Source organism: Elephantulus edwardii, unplaced genomic scaffold, assembly GCF_000299155.1.
Source record: "Elephantulus edwardii isolate Elephantulus edwardi_28Jun2011 unplaced genomic scaffold, EleEdw1.0 scaffold00052, whole genome shotgun sequence".
NCBI lineage: Eukaryota > Metazoa > Chordata > Mammalia > Macroscelidea > Macroscelididae > Elephantulus > Elephantulus edwardii.
The window spans coordinates 2,676,161-2,697,448 of record NW_006399802.1 but is presented as its reverse complement, the minus strand read 5'-3'; the positions used below and the strand labels follow the sequence as shown (position 1 = coordinate 2,697,448).

The window sequence follows — 21,288 nt, the reverse complement described above, 5'->3', positions numbered from 1 at the left end:
GGGACAAAAAGAGCCTTCGCATGTCTGCTCAGAGACAGAGCCCGCTGAGCCAAGCGTGTGCTGAGGCCTGTGGGGAATGGACTGAGCCTGCTGGAGATACTGTCACAAGGAGTAGGCTCCCAATGCCAGGGGCTCTGGACGTCAGGGCACACTGCACACCTGAGTCAGACAGGGTGGTTGAGCAAGCCAAGGTGGGGCCCACGCTGGAGTAGTGTCAGGGCCTGAATGCCAGGTTAAGAAGAAAGCACAGGTGGTTGTTGTTGTTGTTGTTATAGTGGTGGTGGTGGTGGTTGTTAGGTGCCATCCAGTAAAGTATGACTCATAGTGGCCTCACCCTATCCTGTCGTCCTCATTTCTGACACACTTGAGCCGGTTGCTGTAGTCACCCTGTCAGTCACCTTGTCAGTCAAGTTCATTGAAGGGCTTCCCTTCTTTTGCTTACCTGTCCAAGCATGATGCCCCTCTCCAAGACTGGTTCAAATCCTGACCGATCTCATCCCATGGGACAAGACCCACACTTCTCCGAGCCTCGGTTTCCCCGTTTGTACACACTGGTACTTATACCACTTGGCAGTGCAGATCGAATGAGGTTAACAGGTGGTGCTGCTCTCCTCACTACCCGGCACACCGTGGGGCCTGCTGTGTGTCCTTAATTCTGAACTGACTGTGGGGAGCATGGATTCCTCTGAGCCGAGGGACTAAGTTCTGAGAGGGCCTCTCTCGTGAGAGCAGCTCCCCAGGCACCTGTTAGCTGACGTGAGCCGGAAATCACCTCCGTGTGCAGCATCTTCTAACAGGGTCCTACCCACGAGTCCCAGAGGGCCTTTTCCATGCCTCCTCCCGCATAAATATTATATGCAAGTATTTTTAAGTCATTTCATCATGAAAAGAAGCGATTTAACATAACTATTACCCTGAATTCATCATGAAATATGCATCAAGCAATTAGGTCTTAAAAAGGAGAGGTGAAGCCTGCACCCTGCTCCTGGCCCCCCGGCCGGCAGCTGCAGGCAGGGTGATATTTTATTAAAGCCCAGATTAAGAGGCAAGGCGGGGCTGTTATTAGGCCCCCCCACACACACACCCGCTCTCCAGGCACGCTGGATAATCTTGGTGATGAGGAGGTGCTTTTTGTGATGATAATAAGCGATCAGAGCACCGTGACAGACCCTGCACCCCGCCTCTGCCAGCCAAACAAGACTCATTAGACAGGTCACCCACCAGAGACACCCCTAATTGTGACTTTGCTCTCACAAGATGTCCCATCAAAGGAGATGAGCTAACATGCTGTCGGCGGCATCCTGTCGGAGCTCCCCAGGGGACCACCACCTCCCCAGAAGCCATGATGGAACTGATGCGGGCAGCACAGGCTGCCTCACAGAGGGGCAGGAAGGACCTACACCGGGAGCCCACCTACCTGGCCATGGAAGCAAGAACCCTGCTGTGTGACCAGGCTGGGGTATCCCTCCCTGGCCTTGGATTCCTCCTTGGTACCCCAAGGGGGCTAGAGGAGGCCGCCCGCATGTGCTCCCAGTGCCAAATTTGTGTGCAGAGCAGCTACGGCATCCCTGTGTGTGCTAGGAGTCATCTGCTGTGGTTTTCTGCCAGACATTTTTTGTGTGTCAAGTTGTTAGATGCTATCAGATCACAGCGAGCCTGTGAGCAACAGATTGAAACTTTGCCCTGTCTGCACCATCTTCATGGTCTCCGCCACACCCAAGTCCATTGTCACAGTCAGTGTCAGTCCATGTGGTTGCATGTCTTCCTTTCTTTCTCTGGCCCTCCACCTTTCCCAGCATAATGGCTTTTTCTAAGAACTGGCCCCTCCTTACCATGTGCCCAGAGTTAAGAAAGATGATGTTTTCATCACCGTTGCCTCTAAGGAGCACCAGAGCCACCCTGGCACCAAGTCCTCTCTCCCAGACGTGCCTTCTCTGGGCACAAAGGGTACAAGGGGCCTCTGAGGACAGAGATGTTAACTCTTCCTGCTGTTTCCCTGGTGTCCACAGATGGTGCTCACAGTCCAAGCGTGGCTGTTAGACAGCAGGTTGAGGAGGCAAGTCAGAGGAAAGGCCTTCTTTTAATCTACTTTATCTACATGTTTAAAAAGCAAAGCTCTGCAGAGGCTCAAGGATTGTAGTTTGCAATATGGATTGAAGATCAACATCAAGAAAACAAAGATTCCTCACCACTGGGCCATTTGGCAACATTGTGATAGATGGAGAAGGGATTGAGGTTGCTAACAGTTTGAGCTTTCTGGGTTCCACAGTCAACACTATTGGCACCAGCAGTCAGGAATTCAAAAAAAGAATTGCATTACCTCTCCAGAGAGCTGGAGAGCAAGGATATCAGTGTAGAGACTAAGATGTGCCTTATCCAGGTCATGGTCTTCGCAGTTGTTTGCTATGCATCGGAGAGCTAGACAATAACCAAAGATGACAGAAGAATTGATGTCTTTGAGTTATGGTGCTTAAGAAGAGTTTTGAACATACCATGGACTACCAAGAAAACTACTAAGTCTGTCCTAGAGAGTATGAAATCAGCTGCTCCTTAGAGGCTAGGATTTTAAGACTCTGCCTCACATACTTTAGTCATGTCGCCAGGAGGGGTCAGTCTTTCTAGAGGGATATCATGCTTAGAAGGGTTGAAAGACAGCTCAGGAGAGGAAGACCCCAGATGAGATGAATTGACACAATAACTAGGGTAATGAGTGTAGGTGTGTCAGAGACAGATTGGTTCAGAATAGTGCAGGGTTCAGAGCTATTATGTATGCATAGGGTCACTATGAGTCGCTTGACGCTGGCTCATGGCAACAGCAACTGCACCAACACTCAAGAGGTTGTCATTGCGTCCTCTAAGTCCTGAGTCCTTTCTGAGCTGAAACAAACTACCCCCACTCCAGGGGTGCATCTTCACTCATGGGGATTTTGAGTTTCTCATTTAATGCACACACCCATTTTCTGCCGGCTAAGCAAACTCCCCTCCTGCTTCTCAGAAGCGTTGAGGCAATTCTCCAGTGAAATGACCCTTCACTGAGGAGCAAAACTTGCCACAGGCTCTGTAATTAGAGCATGGCCAGCCTTAATAAAAAAAAATCTTGATTTAAATTTCAATTCTTTACAGGAATTATTCTCTCTTGAAACATAATTGCTCTCCGAACGATTTCCTTTAAGCCAAGGGTGACGTCTCTAAATACATTATTATGAGCAGATGTATTGCACAGTGTCTGCACTTCATTAAGCATTTGTTCTGCCCATTTGAAAATGGTCCTGGAGTCCAAATTAATGCATTAATAGAGAGGACACTGCGGGGAAAGGGGAACCCAGGCCAGAAGAGAAGCCATGATTTCCAGCTTCCAGGGCCCCAGAGAAGCAGCTGAGGTGTGAGAGGCCCTGAGGCCCTGAAAGGCTACAGCCCTAGTGTATCCCGACATTGCTCTCAGCCTCACTCTGGGTAGAGGCGGAGGCCAGAAGTGGCCTTGGACCTCCGGGAAGCTCAGGGACAGACCTGGAGAAGGTAGTAGGGGCTCTGAATGCCCAGCGTTCTAAGTGACCGACACTCATAGACTCGCCTGCACTGTAGAAACTGAAGCAGTCAAAGTGTGACTGCAAAACCATCACAATAGCTGTATACCCCTTCCTCATTTATTAACTATCTCATTATTCAACATTTTGGAACAATAGTAAGAAAAAAGAAAATCTCTGCTGATTTTTCACCTTAATATGACATATGTCAAGATGGTATTAAACACCAAGCTGCAAAGCAAGAGTTTTGATGCTTGTGTGTCAGTGTGGCTGGGCCAGGACTTTCTGTAGTTTAGCAGATATGTAATGATGTAGTCCTCTTCCATTGTCTTTAAAGCCTAAACCCATCAGTGAGCGTGGAGAGGATGTGATAGGACCATAAAGGCCAGGATTGGAGCTGAGTGGTCAGGAACAGACAGCTCAGGCTGAAGCAGGTTGATGGAGGGTGAGAGATCTCATGTGTCCCCCATTATCTGGGTGCCAGGTGGTCTGCAAGGGCCACAGGCCCACCATCCATCCTTCCACAGATGTTCTGGGTAGTCTCTTTCCAGCCCTGCACAGGTCTCGGTAGAACTGGGAAGATGGACAAGTGGTTACGGTTCAGAAGGCGAGTGGTGATGGAGGTGTGTCCTTTGTGGTCAGGATGGAAGGGCCCCCCCCCCCCCCGGCACAGACTTCCTGGCCGAGGAGCGGCTGGAGGAAGCTCAGAGGGCAGAGTCTGCATGGAGCAGAGCTGGGAAGCACACACATTCTGTCCACGTCTCATTGGTCAGAACTAGTCACGTGGCCACACTGGTTATAAGAGAGACTGAGGACAATAGTCCCTGGATGAGATGACTGTCCCCGGATATACTTGGAGGGGAGCATCAGGTTTTTGGGGACAGCTGTCCCAGCATCCTTAGTATTTGTTTCCTCATCTGCAGACTGGGGCTAATGACCCTGCTCAGTCCACAATCACTGTGTTGAGGACATATACATGTTTTTTGCCTGCCAGGCAATGCTTAAGCACCAGAAGTAGGAAGAGATTGGGTTTTTGTTAGCCTGAAAGGCTCTCCCATGTCAGAAGGCCCACCCCCAGAGGCCGGATCACGTGCTGGGTGCTGATCTGCACAGAGCCCTTGGTGCACATGGGCATCTCCTGTTCCCAGACCTTGGCACAGGGGCAGAACCTTGGCCCGGCCCCAGGGCTGGAGGGGCCCTCTCTAGGGGGAGTGAGAGTGTGTACACATGACACAGCCTTGTTCAGGGCCTCACTGGGTGGCCGAGATGGCGATCCCCTGCCCCTTGCTGCACCACCACCCTCCATCTCCAGCAGCAAGGCACCTTTGTCCTGTCCCTTCCTGATAACCTCTGTATTTTGTCCACAGGAGCAACCAGGGTTTTATGCACATGAAACTGGCCAAAACCAAAGAGAAGTACATTCTGGGACAGAACAGCCCCCCGTTTGACAGTGTCCCAGAAGTCATCCACTACTACACCACCCGGAAACTGCCCATCAAAGGGGCCGAGCACCTGTCCCTGCTCTACCCCGTGGCTGTGCGGACCCTGTGAGCAGACCACCCACCTGCTGTGACGGAGCTCCTGCGGCCTCCCCACCGTGGCCGGCACGTCGGCTGCGTCATGTGTATGGTACTAGCGCACCACTGCATGTCTCTAGAATGCTGTTGCCACCTGTGGGGGCTGGCCGAGGCCAGGATCAAGACAGAAGGACAGCGGACATGCCACCCCAGCTCCCACCCCACCCCTCCTTAAGTTTCTGTGAATTAAAATATTTGCAAATCCAAAGAGATGCTTTCCAGGGAGAACAAAGGCAGAGCAGCTCTGAGGGCAGGGCGGGCAGGGAGCTCCCTGGGTTGCGTCTCTTTGTTCTCCAGCTGTCACACCTGTGTACGGGGCAGAGTTTCCCACCGGCCTGGAGCCAGCTGCCGGTGCCAGCACCCAGGAGCCCGCTCTGCGTCCCAGGCCGAGCCCCGTCCCTCCGGTGTGAGTGAGCACGTGCGTGAGTGTGAGCACTCGGTCACGCCGCTGTGAATAAACCCTAAATCTACTCGTAGTCAGTGTAATCAGTAGATCTTCAATGAATCGTTGTGCAGTCAAAAAGAAGATTCAATTATTTATGAATAGGGTGTGTAAATAAAATAGTCATTTAATATATACTTAGCCCTTTTTTTTTTATATAAACATACACAACAGAGGGTCACTGGGTGGTGGGCGGTGTCAAAACAGGAAACCTTCTCTGGCCTATGTGATGGTGAGAGGGCACTGTCCCCAGTAAGGGCCCTCCTGGGGTTCCGGGTTCCAGAGCAGGTCAGGCCTGGGGGAGGCCAGATGGTGGGAGCACCAGAAGGCGACACCAGTTTTCCCAGAGGGCTGATCTGCCTGAGAATGGACCTGCACATGGGCAGTCAGGCCCCTGGGGTCAGACTTCACCAGCAGACACAGTCACAGGCTGTGTTAAACGGGATAGCCAGCCTTCCCCACCCCCACCTCTGTTAACAAACCCCTTACACCCAGCTGTCTACAAAGGACCTTCCACGTGTCCAGTCAGCTCCACCCAGGAGGCATCTGGGGAGAGGGGAAGTGGCGTGGTCACCCTGTCCACAGGCAGCAGAGCTGGCTCCACGGGATCCCTCTTGGCTTTCCGTGGCTTCACTTTCACCCTGCTCCTGAAGACAAGCAGAATCCTGATAATCCTGGTCTCGGGACGTGGACCCCAGTGGTCACCCACACTGCTTCCACACAGATAAAAAACACATGCATGCACTCCAACCCCATTCCCCAAGGAACGGAGAGGGTTCCCACACACTCAGGCAGATCCTAGTAAGGTTGTAAAGTTGCCTGCCATTCAGGTCCCCTTCCTGACCCACCCACCTGTCACACTACAGTTAAATGGAGATGGAAGAAATAGCATCCTGCCCTGCAGCAGGAGAGGTATGGCTTCCATGCACTGGCTGACACAAAAGGGACCCAGACTTTGCCAGGTCCACCACATCCTGTCTTCTGCCCAGCTCATCCAAATGGACTGGACAGTTGGGGAAGTGGGAGTCCAGAGTGCATGTGGAAACAGTGCATGGGACAAGGTCAGAATGCCAACAGGTGTGGACCGAGATGGTTCAAGTGGAGGGACGAGGACTTGCCCAGGTCACCTGTCAGGTTGGGATGGGCGGGGCTGACATCACACACCGCTTGGTAACTACTGATTTCAGCACTTCCTGCCTCTGGTGCTTATGCTGGGCCATCGAGTGAGTCCAGCAGTCACCACCCGGCCTGCTTGGGCTGAGGTGGCTGCCACTCTGGCTCTGTCCTGCATCGGGTCCCAAAGAAGCCAGTCTTGACCCTTTGCCTGTTTTGCATTTTCTAAAACATCCTTCCAGGCGGAAGTACCTAGAGTGACTCATACTTTCCCTTTTCTGTGAATGTGAAAATGAGTGGGGAGTTGGCACTTTGTGCCAAATAGAGGTGCCAAGGAGGAAGGCCTGTTAGAGGCCGGGGTGTCAGGAGGGGGGATTCACACAGTTCCTCCCCCAACAACAAGCAAGTTCAGAATCCCTCCTACACGGGACCCCCACCCTGACACCTCAGGGCCATTTCCAATGCATATTTCTCAGGAGAGGCTCCTGGGCTGTGGTCTAAGTGAAAACCACCAGGCTGCTTTGCCCTCTGGCCCAGGGCCCCACCCTCTGCCCCTTCCTTCATCTCCCCCAGTTGTCCGGGAGGCCAACTCGGGCCCTATTGGCCCTGGTGCCGGCAGAGGAGCCAGCTTCCAGGATGAGAGCTGCTAGAAGGAATTTTTTTCCCCTTAATTTTATGAACCTCTCCCTCTTCTTCCTCTAATTGTGGCCGTTTCCTCTGTCAGCGTGGATTCGTGTTTTCTTGGACAGCTAACAATTGAAACGGCTTTTCCCTTTCAGAAACACTCACATTCAGGTTACTGGCATTGGTTTGGGTTTTTGTTTTGGCTTGCTTTTTTTCCTTTTTTCTCATCTGCTGCCAATTAATGGAGAAGGAAAAAACGAGCTGGGTTTCTTTGAGGAAAAGAAAAAGCTCTCTCCACACAATATCTCGCCCTCAGCACTTTGTCTTGGAAAACAACCTCCTGCCACTAACGGGCCCCATCGCCCAGAGCCACAGGGCTGTTTTTTCTCCTTCCCTCCTTGTGGGCTCCATTATTGACCACAATGTACCAACCACTTCAGCAGCTCTGTCCTTGAGCTCTAAGGAGTCAAGGGCCTTTTGGCAGCTCCCCAAATAAGACAGCATCCATGGAAAGAAAGGAAGCCTCGTCAGGGAGAGGGGCCCCACCTGCCTCTTGAACCGATGTGCTTCAGGGCATCGGAGGCCACAGATGAGAATCCAGTGAATGCAACATCCCCTCCTGGAGAAAGAGAGAGGCTCACAGAGCAGACTTTGCACAGTAGAGCTGTGGGAAGGCTCCAGGTCTTGAGGAAAGCTGGGCTAATGGGGCAGAGTTACGCGTTTCCTGCCAGGGCTGCTGCCCTTCTGGTGACCAGGGTCTGGTGGAGGGCAGTCCCGAGTCAGCTTCCAGCCGAGCCTTCCAGTCCAGAAGTGGAGGTTTCCACAGTCTCCTAGGATTGGGAGGCTCTCTCTTTCAAGGTCTTGAAATTCAGTCTGCCTGTGTCTGAGAAGTAGCTGAGACCAAGAGCCCATCGAGGCCAGTCAGCCCCCCAGCCCAAGGGGACAGTACATGCACAAGCCCTGCACCCAGGTCAAGGTGACACCAGGGCCCAGCAAGGTCGGCCAGCCTCCCAGCCCCAGGGGACATGCATGCACAAGCCCTGCACCAATGTCAAAGGGACAAAAGGCCGACCAGCCTCCCAGTCCCTGGGCACAGTGCATGCACAAGCCCTGCATGCCCACAGAGGGTCCTGCCTCACCCAGGCACAAGCCAGCTACTCACCACATCTGCCTCTTCATAGCAGTTACCAATATACCAATAAAGGCCAAATAAGCAAGTCATCCAGAGAGGCTGGCATGGTCCACATCTCAGATGTACGGGCATTTACAGGCACCAGCCCTCAGCCTCTCCATTCTCCAAACTCCGTTCCACGTGGATAGACCACTGCCTGCTGTGAGCCCCAAAGTGTGTCAAGTTCCAATTCAAGAAAAGAAATAAATTGCCTCCAAAAAAGGCCTCTCTGTGCTAAATCACACAGTGAAATATATTTAATGTGAAGCATTTAACATTCAAGTTTCTTGTTTAAATGCATGGCATTGGGTGTGTGCTTTTTATTTCTTAAAAGCCTAAAGGTGTGTCCCGGGAATCTAGCCGCCATTGCCTGCTGCTTTGCAAAGGCTGAGGGTCTGACATCATCCCCCAAAGGTCGATTGTTACAGGGGGAAAAAAAGGAACTTTCCTGCTTCCTAATTACAAAGCAGCCTGGGCCCTAATGAGCTCATTAAAATGGAAACAAATTATTTGTTCGCTAAACAGTTGTTGAAGGCCTGCTGGTCTCTAGGCCTGGTGGAGATAGAGGTGAATGGGACTCAGATCTGTGCTCAGGATCCTGTTTCCAGTCTGATCGGAAATAAAACCATAATTACTCACTGCAGTAGAAGAGCAATCTCCTCCTGAGTGATTTACAGCCTCAGAGACCCACTGGAGGGTTAGCTATGAGTCTGTTCTGACTCTCCAGCAATGGGTGGGATTTTATAGTGGAGCGGAGCCTCCAGGAGGGGGGAGATCTCTGCAGCGTTTGGGAGAAGCTGGGCTTTGGAGGATAAATAGGAGTTCACCAGGGAGCCTGAAGGGATACTAGTTGGCTGGGTCACAAGTTGGCTAATCAGAGTAAAGGAACAGGCCAGTGTGGCCCCAGAGGTGATGGCAAGGTCTCCAAGGACTTCACCCTGTGGAGGCAAAGAGCAGAGTGCGGAGGAGAGGGGAGGCAGCCTTTGGTCTCTGAGGACTGGCCGCCTGTTTTCTGGAGGGCTCTGACTGACCTACAGTCTCTGATAGTTTGCCCAGATACCATCATCATGAGGGCATGCAGAGGTCTGGGTGCAGAGCCTGAGAGTTGAGGAGGGCCCTGAAGCCCCTCCCTCACACAGATGAGCACCTGAGGAAGCAGAGGGACTAATGTCAGGATTCCAGGCTCAGGCCCTGCTCGGGTCCCTAGGAAGTCACTTCCTCTCTCCCAGCCCCCTTCCTCCCCACCCACCTCAGGACTCAGGCTTGCCTCTCTCCTCCCCACCAGAATCCATACCTCTGACCCCAGTCCCCTGTGAGCAGCTTGGAGGGGGGGGGGTGCTTGGCCCAGCAGCTGCCTGCCTGTGTCCTGCCCTTGCCTGTGGAATGCCTGAAATGCTGAAAATGTGCTTGGGCCAAGCTGGACAGAAGGCTTAGGGCGGGGGCAGTGCTATGTGGCCAGGGACTTCCTGAAGGGGTGGGAGGAAAGGTTTCCATGGTCACCTCCAGACACCTGCTTTCTGCTCTGAGGAAGGTTTTTTCTCCATTTAAATTTGGTTTAACAAATACCAGTGAGGCTGAGAAGCAATGGTGATCAGGAGGGGGACGCTAACGGGAAACATCTTCCTCCACTGAGTTTACAGGAAACAGTGGGCGCCAGATGCCAGCTGCCCTAATTCATCACTCACAGAGACCCAGCAGGTCAGGCTGGAGAGTGGGGTCCAGGGAGGACTGGGGTTTGCTCAGGCCACACTGCAAATCTCCATGCATCTCTTGATGCTTCAGAGTGACTAGACGAGCAGGCTTTGCACGGCACAGCTCCAGAATACTGAGGGGTGGTTTTTCTCTGACAAAGTTTGTAAGTCAATTCTCTTTTTCTGGTCCCTCCTGAGAGGACGTGCCCTAGGCCTGCAGTGACCACTGTTTATCTCTGGTTTCTGAGAAGTTTAATCAATCTAAAGGAGCCTCTACAAGATGGATTGGCACAGTGGCTGCAACAGTGGACTCAAACAGCGATGACTGTGAGGATGGCACCGGACTGGCAGTGTCCTATGACTGTGATGAGCTCAAAGGCACCTGACACGTAGTGACAGCAAGTTACCGTGTGGCTCTGGCGCCCTCATGTGGCCACCTCTGGTATTGCAGTCATTTCCCCGGGAGGTAGGACTGAGGCCTTTACCAAAAAGGCAAGGTTTTCAATCTGTTCTTTATAGAGAGTTGCTGTAAGTCCTAGTTGATTCAACAGCGCATATTAACAGAAAAAGAAACTGAGGCCCAGATAAGGAAAAGGCAGGCTTAGAAACTGACAAATGGCAAGCAGTATGGAGTGGTGGAGCAGAGGAAAAGACAGGGAAGTGACATCCTGGGCCAGGCCACAAGTGCAGGCAGGAAGGGCCTCCCAGGCAGAGGAAAGCAGGAGCAGGAGCTGGGAGTAGTTTTTATCTGAGCAGAAGGCCAGGCTGATTAGAGAGGCTCCCTGCAGATAATTTTACTGTATTTTTTTTTCCCCAGCAATCATTGACTTTCTGATTATAATATTAATAGGTTCTACTTCACCAACTGTGTACTATAAGAAAATCTAAGAAACAAAATAAAAATTGCCCTAAATGTGAAGAAAAGCACTGTTAACATTCTAAAGTATTTCCCCAGTCTTTTCTATGCATACATATCATTATTTTAAACACAGCTGGGCCCATGCTGTGTTTTTATTATTATACACACTCAATTTTCCCCTGAATATACGATCATGTGCTTTATTTTTATATTATTAAATCTCAAAATATGCAATTCCGGCCCCCAAAGCTGACTAGTTTTCTACATTAATTTATTTGACTCATTTTTTTCTCCCCAGCGCTGTAGGAAGTATCTTTGTATTTCTGAGGTTTTTTTAAAAAGAGAAATTTCTAATGGCAGTGGCACTACTGGGACCAAGGTTGGGTGCATCTTCAAGGCTTCTTGTCCTCCAGAAGGACTAACATTGATCCTCCACTCGCTGCCAACCTGGAACTGTCCCCAAGGACAAGCAGTTTGGGTGCATCTGAGGATGTTCAGCAACTTGGACTTTGAGACTTTGACTAAGGTAAGCTGTTTTCTTTGATTAGATACAGATATGTTCAGGTAGTGGATGCCATGAGAGGAGATCTGGGCCCGGCCTGTAGGTGGTGACCAGTCGTCATTGTTCATCAGGTTGGTTGGAAGAACTTTCCAGGAAGTTAGGACTCCCAATAGGAACACAGGATCCCAAAGCAAGCTGATTCATGCCGGCCACTGAGGACAGCACAGAGCTAACTGCCTGTTCCCAAGGCTGTAATCCTTACAGAAGCCAACTGCCACTTCTTTGTCCAACAAGCAGCTGGTGAATTCAGACTGTGCACTTGTCAGTTCCTGATCCCTCAACCACTGTGCATTGTTGTTGGTTGCTGTTGAGTCGAGTATGTCTCGTGACGGCCTTGTGAACAACAGATCTGAACCCTGTCCTATCTTGTGCCATCCTCATCATCACCGCAGTCACCGTGTCGATTCATCTCATTGAGGGCCCTCCTCTCTTTCACTGACCCTCCACCTTTCCAAGCATGATGTCCCTTTTCAGGGCCACCAGACTGTCCTCTGGAATGTCGGTGCCAGGCTAATTACAGCCCCAGTTGGTCCCTAAAGCTGCCACTCCCTGCCAGCCTCTTACCTCCCATAGTGCTCCCTCTGCCCTGGGCAGCTGCGGTAGGTACTGGACTGGAGGTGGAGCCAAGGCACGTAGACAGGCTTACAAGGAGCCCTGCCCTCTGGACTGGCAGAGGCAGAAGACCAAAGAAACTGGCCGCCAACCAAGGGGTAGTAGTACCCTGAGCAGGCCAGGCACACTCACTTCTCGTCTCCACCCCCTTCAGCTGTGTGACCTGGGCAAGCTGTGAAACCCCACGCTCCTGTTCCCTCCACTGTGGCATAGCACGAGCGATCCGACCTCACAGGGGCGACGCAAAGTCACACACCTCAAGTATCTGATGAACATCCTCAGAATCACTGACCTCAGATAAAAGTCAGCATGGGAAAGATAGAGGCCATCAGTCACAGATGTCAAAGGTAAGAGAACCAGAGGCTCCAAGACCCCAGGAGAGCTTCCTGGAGGAGGAGAGGGTGAAGAGATTTTCCCCCAGAGTCTGCCCGTATGCAGCATCTACTGTAAGTCAGGAGCCTTCGCCTCGTTGGACTGAAATCGGGGCAGTGCTCAGAGGTCCCTCGCTCCTGGCCTCAGCATTGGCTAGCAGGCCATCTTTGTTATTGAAACTAATTCTAGCATTCAACAGTTATTATATAAACAATAGGCATATGTGGCACTTAAATTTAAATAGCTATTGACTGTACTGTTTATTTCAACATTATGCTATTTATTATTACCTTTTCTCTTTAAATATTAAACCTAAGCAATGTCTTTATTGTTTAATAAATGAGCATGTATGTAGCATGTCCATTATTTACTGTTTTCAGCCAGGAGAACAGCTAGAATGAAGACAGCAGCGATTGAAGAAGATTCCTGACACTTAGGAGATACTCGGTAACTATCTGTTCCAGGAAGTGACATTTGTTCCAGGAAGCAACATGGATACAAGGTCATTTCAGGAGGGCTTCCTCTGTGTATGCTCCATCTTGGACGTGCATAGCCCTCTCCCCAGAGACCTGAAACTGAGGCTTTGGAAGGTTAAGTAACTGGTAGCAGAAGCTGAGGAGAACCTTGGTGCATAGCAGTCAAGCACTCAGCTGCTATCACAAAGGTTCAAAGTTCAGGTCTACCCAGCAACTCCAAGCGAGAAAGACCTGCTAATCTGCTTTCTACTCAAGGCTGAGGAAACCTTTTGGGGGTCTATGCTGTCACATGGGGTTGCTGAGTTGCAATCAACCCAAAGGCACTAAAGAATTGGAAATTCGGGAGCTGGATTCAGGAGTGAGGCCACAGGCCAGAAGGCAGCAGGATCTGGAGGGAACCACAGGATCTTCTCTCAGGAGCAACAGGGAAGGGGGGACATTTGAAACCTCGTGTGACCATGTGCCTGAGCTCCATGGCCCCACCACAAAGGCCACATGATGCCATGCTGGGGACTTAAGCATCAGGAAGGTCTTCACTCTGTAGATGGACTTGGGGGCCCAGAGAAAAGGAGGGCTTTGCCCAAGTCCATGACCGGGGCGGGAGGGGTGGAGTGAGGGTCTAGAATTCAAATGCAAGTGTTCTAACCTTACATGCTGCACCTAGCTTGCGTTCCTTAACTCGCCCCACAGAAGCCCACAAGGGAAGCTCAGAGGAAGGAGCCAGACTGCCCACTCCCTGCTGCTCATCAGGTGTCCATCCTTTCCCGGAGGAAAGTCAGGTATCAACTGCTGAACTGGGCTGTGATGCAGAGAGCTGGCTCTGTGCAAAACTCTAGTGGGTCACCAGCCTTCTCTGACTGCATGAAGGATGTGAAACCAGAGGGAACCACCGCCAGGCAACTGCGGGGAAGATCCAGACTATTGTGCAAATGTTTGTTGTCGCTGTATTGACTCAACTCTTGCTAGATAAAAATATGTTTGTATTTCACAAGTACAGGCCACTCAGATACCTAGCAAGGTGTCCCATAATACTGCCCAGACGTCAACAACCTGGCAGCTGCCAGGGGGCACAAGGTTTGTAAATAGGTGTAGTGGGAGAAAAGCAAAGATGGGGGACAGGAAGAAGCTTAAGGGGAAACGGGTAGGTTGGTGTCTGCTAATTCACACACCCTTTTTGTCCCATGCTTTCTCTGGAGTCAGCTTGTTTAACTCCCAGTTAAATTTTATGAGATTAGGAATTACCTCTTCCAGGCAGCCTTTCTTGATTGCAGCTGGCGCACCCCTGCTCCTACTAATTTTGTATCTTTCGGTTTGTGCCACTGCTCCCACTTCTCCTTGGGAATGCAGCCTTGTTTACTCACATGTTCCAGAGCCCTGCAGGGCCCAGTGTTTGAAACTTTAGTTAGGCAGGGCTTCAAACCAGTTCATTCCTGTTTGACGCTAACAAAGAATTTGCAGTTCCATCAAAATGTGACACAGAATCTACATTTTAATTCAGTCCTGCTATATGGGTCAGGTTGTCAATTACAGTGGTTTTTCATAAAATATATCTAGAATAAAAAATATATATATATATCTAGAATAGAACAACCTGGGTTTTGTGTTAATCTCTACCGATTAACCACCTCTCCCCAGGAAATTCTGATTTAGTGGTGAACCATGTACCTTACTATTTTAATACGGCTACTACCCTAATAAAAGGAGCTCTGATAGCTTAGTGGTAAGAAATTGTGCTGCCAACCCAGAGGTATGCAGTTCAAATCCACCACTGCTTGTTCCACAGGAGAAAGATGAACAATCTCTTCCCATGTGATTTCCTGCCTCTGAAAACCCACTGGAGGATGGTACTGATTCATTCAATGGCACACAATATCAACACCATTGTAACTAAATTCACAGGTTCCCTGTGATTGTTGTCAGGTGTCATCAAGTCAGCTGCCAGTCCTGCACTGTCCTTACAATGGTTGCTACGTTTATGGCCTTAGTATCATCTAGTCAACCCATCACATTGAAAGTCTTCCTTTCCTTCACTGACCCTCTGCTTTTCCAAATGTGATGTCCTTTTCCAAAGACTAACCCTGTTACTTAACAACAACAACAGCATAGAGAGAGCTCTCTGGGTCTAATGGACAGAAAGTTATGCTATCAAGCCAAAGGTGGGTGATTTTAAACTGTATCCCTCAGGCCTGTTTTTAATTGTTTTTGATCAAATATTCTTTTAGGTCATATAGCCCTGGTCTGTGCATTGCTGTACAGAGGTAACTCGTGGTTGCTGTGATGCTAAACACTGTGACACTGATGTGTCAAATGTGATAATGGTTACCTATGGTGGACAGTGTTTGGTGGGGCTCCCCAATTAAAACAAGCTTGGAAGGAGGAGTGGCATCCACTTCTGAAATGGCTTGCCTCCAGAAACCCTATGAACTTGGAGAAATGAAAAAAGTTATACCAGTGTTCAGGTCTTTTGTTCATAGGGTCGCTATGAGTTGCCTACAACTTGACGGCACTTAACAACAACCACCACCACTCTGTTACTAGAAAGCCACAGTTCTATGAATCTAGGAAAACCAGAAGTTATAATAAAACGGAGTGGAATGTGTGAAAATGAGTCTCAGGCAACTCAATGGCACAAACAACAACAACAGGCATTAGCGGGGAGAAATGGACTGGTACTGGTCATTTTTAATTAGGCAATAATATTCTATGCTGGGAATGACAAGTGGAAGAGAAGTGGAGTTGCATGCATTGTCAAGTAGTACATTTCAAAATCTGTCCAGAAGTACAACACAGTCAGAGCTAGGGTCATATCCACATGCACAAGAAAGATTCATTAGTACAGGTACTACTCAAACATATGGCTTAACCACTAAAATAAAAGATGGGGAAATTGATGATTTCTTCCAATTTCTGTAGTCTGAATTGATCAAACATGCAATTAAGATGTATTAATAATAACTGGCAATTGGAATACAAAAATTGGAAACAAAGACGGATTTGTAGTTAGAAATTATGTGCTTGGTAATAGAAATGAGGCCAGAGATCACATGTGAGAACTTTGCATGATCAACAACCTATTCACTGCAAATATTTGGTTTTGAAAAGTATAAGCAGCAAGTATATGCGTGGATCTCTCTTAATGACATATACAGGACTCAAATAGATGACTTTTCTAGAGAGAGACAGTGAAGAAGCTTTTATGCATCTTAGGACAATGCATCATCAGTCAGAACAAAACCAGGGAGGGGCCTTCTGGGGAGCAGACCATCAGTTGCTCATATGCAACTTCAAATTGAATTGAAGAAAATGAAAACAAGTTCATGAGCACCAAACCCACCTAGATGATCTTCTTACCTACATTCCACCTGAGTTCAGAGACCATGTCAAGAATAGATCTGATGTATGTAATGACTGAAGACCAGGTAAGCTGTGGGATGACAGCAAGAACATCATACATGAAGAAAGCAAAAGGTAACATTTAAAAGGGAAAAAAGAAAGAAAATACCAAATGGATGTCAGAAGAGACTCTGAAATTTGCCACAAAACATAGATAACTGAAGCAAATTGAAATGATGAAGAAAAGTAAAGAGATTTCAAGGGGCTTCCAGAGAAGACAAAGCAAAGTGTAACGAAATGCGCAAAGAACCAGAGTTATAAAATTAAAAGGGAAAAACATCCTTGGCATTTCTCAATTTGAAAAAACTGAATAAACTTCAAGCCTTGAGTTGAAAGACTGAAGGATTCAATGGACAAAATATTGAATGACCCAAAAAGCATCAAAAGAAGACAGAAGGAATACAGTTATTGTACCAAAAAGAATTGGTTGGCCCTCGACCAGCATATGACCGAGAATCAATAGTACTGAAGGAAGAAGTCCAAGCTGCACTGAAGACTTTGGTGAAAACAAGGCTCCAGGAATTGATGGAGTAACAATTGACATGTTTCAACAAACAGGGACAGCCCGGGACATACTCATCTATGCCAAAAATTTGGAAAGCAGACACCTGGCCAAACTACTGGAAGAGATCTCTATTTTTTGCCCATTTCTTTTTAAAGTGATCCAATAGAATATGCAAATTATCATATTTTATGAAAACAAAATGTTGCTGGAGGGAACTGCCGGAATAGGTGGCACAAATGGTTTGAGCCTGATTACTACCCTAAAGCTCAGCAGTCCAAGCCGAGCTTCTGAGCTAATACATTCCAGTTCAACCCTTTGCTGGGAACTTGCCTTGTTGTTATGTTCTGTTGATTATGACTCATACATAGCAACCCTGTGAACGATGGTTCTGAACCATGCTGAGTCTGTTATGTTGTTACGTGCCATCAAGTCAGAACTAGTTTTCCGAGGCTGTAAATCACAGGGGAGGAGAATGCCCATCTTTCCCCATGGAGAAGCTAGGGAACTGAGCCACGTGCCTTGGGGTTGGCAGTGCCCATTAGGCCACTAGAGCTCCCTTGCTGAGTCAAAATATACACTTTCAACAGGAACTCCAGGTGGCTCTTATCAGGGGACAGGGGGAGAGGTCAAGGTCTCGGTCAGGGAAAGCCTCTGTGTTGAGCAGTGAAGGATGATGTTACGAACTGAGCAGGGATTTCTAGGCACAGAGGACAAAATTTACGCAGTTTAAGTAAAAGCACAGGGCACTTCAGGTCAGGGCACCCAGAGCAACCAGCCAAATGGCTCGGGCCTGGAGGCGTGAGGGGGAGTGGCACACATAGGCCCTGGTCAAAGGCCTGGCATGAGCCAAAGAGAGAGGAAGGTCACTGAACTTCACCCTTATTAGGAGATGACCTCAGGTGACCTTATCTGGACAGACAGAGAAGGAGCTCACACTCTGCTGACTTGCACAGAGCTGTTTCTGTGGATTTAAGGACTGGCTAGTAACATTTTAGAAAGTATTTTTTTTGGTACATGAAGGACAATTTAGCAACGATTGGTAAAATTCTCATGCTACTCTTGCCAATGTGTTAGAGTGAATGATTAAATATTGCTTTTCTAGCCACTGGCTTTAACTTTTAATAATAAAAAAAGCTTAATAAAAAATCAAACAAAAAGCTCACTGCTGTTGAGTAGATATTGACCCTTGATTTTGTGGTTGGTAGGTGCCTTCAAGTCAAGTATGACCCATTGCAACCCTATGAACAACAGATCTGAACCCTGTCCTGTCCTGTGCCATCCTCACACATCCTGACACACAAGAGCCCACTGCGGCAGTCACCACATCAGTCCACTTGGTTGAAGGTCTTCCTCTCCTTTGCCAACCTTCTACCCTTCCTAGAATCATGTCCCTCTCCAGGGAACAGCCCCTTCTAGCAACATGTCCAAAGTGTGTGAGGCAAAGCCTCATCATCCTTGCCTCCAAGTTGCATCCTCTCCAAGACATATTTGTTTTTTCTTTTGACTGTGGGATGTTCAGTGCTCTGCTCCAATATGATAGCTTAAATGCATCAATTCTTTTTCTGTCATCCTTATTCATTGTCCAGGTCACAGATGCAGAACAAGTGATCAGAAAGACCATGGCCTAAATCAGAAGCACCTCAGTCCTCAAACTGACATCACTGGTTCTGGCTCATACGGTACTTCCTGAAATTTTTCAGTGTCAATCAGTTCTTGGTACAGTGACTCTGTGTAGTCCCTCCATCTTATTTTGATGCTTTCTGGATCATTTGACATATACAGCCCATGTTCTTGTTGTTATTTGCACTCAAGTCACTTGCGACTCATAGCGATCCTATGTACAACAGCCCTGAACCCTGCTCTATCCTGTGCCAATCTCACTGTCTCTGACACACCTACCCCGATTACCCCAGTCACTGAATCAATCCACCTCGTAGATGGTCTTCCTCTCCTGTGCTGTCCCTCCATCCACCCAAGTATGACATCCCTCTCCAAGGACTGGTCCCTCCTTGCAACATGTTCAAAGTATGTCAGATGAAGCTTCAGAATCCTTGCCTCCAAGAAGCACCCTGGTTTCACCCTCTCTAGGATGAACCTGTTCATTTCCTTAGCAGTCCATAGTATATCCAATACGCTTCTCCAGCACAGCCCATAGTATCTTTAATATTGTGACTTGAGGCTTAAATTTGTTTTTCCGTTCTCTCAGCTTGAGAAATGCTGGGCTCACATGATAGGCTGCATGGGAAATCAGATTGACTAAATCTGTGGAAGGATTGTTGGAGAAGATCAATATTGGCAGTCAAAATTAGGCTAGGGACGGACTTTGGGTCACACCATCAATTACTTACGCGCAAGTTCCAATTGAGGTCAGAGAAAATTAGAAATCCACAAGAACTAAAATATGATCTTGAATTTATTCTATCTTAAGAACAGATATGAAGCATTGAACACAAATGATTGAAGACCAGATGGGTTGTGGGATATCACTCATGAAAAAAACAAAAGGTCACTTCAAAGACAGAAGAGAAAGAAAAAACTGAAACAGATGTCAAGAGAGACTCTAAAAATTACACTTAAAACAACTATGAGATATCATCTCACCCCAGTCAGAATAGCAAAATTTAACAGGACAGCAAGGAACAAATGCTGGCGAGGTTGTGGAGAAACTGGAATACTTATTCACTGTTGGTGGGAGTGTAAAATGGTGCAACCACTGGGGAAGGCGGTATGGCGCTTTCTCAAAAAGTTACAAATAGAGATGCCATTTGACCCAACAATTCCACTACTGGGAATATACCCCGAAGAGATCATAACTGACATCCAAGCAGATATATGCACACCCATGTTTATTGCGGCTTTATTCACAATAACAAGGAGTTGGAAACAGCCTAAGTGCCCATCAACAAACAAATGGATAGAGAATCTGTGGTATATCCACACAATGGAATACTATGCTACATTGAAAAACAAGGAACTCATGCAATATTACTCAAAATGGGTGACCCTGTAAAACATTATGCTGGATGATGTATCTCAGTCACAAAGGACAAATACTGCATGGTGCCACTGTTGGAAAGCAGGACTGACCTCGGTTTTGGGGGGGAGACTGAGAAAGATGGGTTCAATAATGTACACTGTATTGAAACAGATGAGGGAGAAAACTGTTTAAAAGGGATCTGTGATTAGGTATGACAGGAGTCCAGAGTGAAGGCTGCATAGTGGAGTGGACCTGGGGGAGGGTTTGCAAAACAATGAAAGACTTTTTCTTTTATTTTTCCAAGAGGGTAGTGTACTAGGGGGGAGGGTTGGGAGGAGAGAAAAGTACAACAATGAATGAATGGAAATCCACAGTCTTTGTAAATTTTCATTGAAATTAATAATAAATTATTTTTTTAAAAAAATTACACTAGAGCATCAAGAGGCCAAAATAAAGGGAAGGCATGCTGAAGTAAAAAAGCCAAACAGAAGATTTCAAAGGGCAGCTTGAGAGGACAAAGCAAGTTACTTCTGACCCCTAGCAACCTGCAATCGGGTTTCCAAAGTGGACAAACATCTTTACAGGAGGAGACTGCACATCTCTTTCTTGTACAGTATCTGCTGGATACAAACTGTTGGCCTTTCATTTAACGGAACAAAATGTTAACACTGTGCCACCAGAGCTCCTTACACGGCTGGATCAAAACTCAAACTCCTGCCATCAAGTCGATTCTTCCACCTAGTGTTCAAAGTTGTTGAATTTGACATGAGGAGATTAACTACATCTCTGTGAGGTGTTTGTGGCCTGAGAAAGGGACTGAATAGCTTGCTGATAATGTAAATAAGAAAATGAGCACCTTTTGGGTTGTTATTACAGTCTGTCAAGTCAACTACAGCTCACAGCAATGCTATGAACCACAGATTTGCATCTTGCCGATACTGCAACCTCTTCACACTCTCTGTCACGTTCAAGCTCATTGTGGTTCAAGATCGTTGCACCAGTTCATCTCAGTGAGGGTTGTCTTCTCTTTCACCAACCTTCTACCTTTCCCAGCATCATGTCTCTCTCCCTCTGAGGACTGGTTCCTCTGGAAAAGATACCTAAAATGAGATGACGTTTCCCTTGGTTTTGGGTAGGAAATAATGTGTGAAGACCAGCAATATAGAGATCGGATAGTTTTGCCATCCACTAGGCTTAAATTGAGCAGATTCAGATGCAGAAAATGGACTTTTCACTCCTTTCACTCCTAACAAGGAAAAAAGCAGCAGAGAATGCAGCCTGCCCTTCGGGCCAGAAAGTCATGGGTAAGATGAGACAGAGTTGAGTTACTGTCTCACAGAGCCAGAGCCAAGTACTTGGGCCAGGGCTCACTGGCAGAGTGGGAAGAGAG

The 21,288-nt window shown here is 48.1% G+C and overlaps 1 protein-coding gene across 1 annotated transcript in view; it reads left to right on the top strand.

The window, feature by feature from the left end:
- Positions 1 to 5,075, top strand: part of SHB (Src homology 2 domain containing adaptor protein B) — a 146,948-nt gene extending 141,873 nt beyond the window's left edge. Inside the window, 1 exon segment of the mRNA XM_006886865.1 lies at positions 4,892 to 5,075. Coding sequence (XP_006886927.1) covers positions 4,892 to 5,075 — 184 coding nt within the window.
- Positions 5,076 to 21,288: the final 16,213 nt, after the last annotated feature.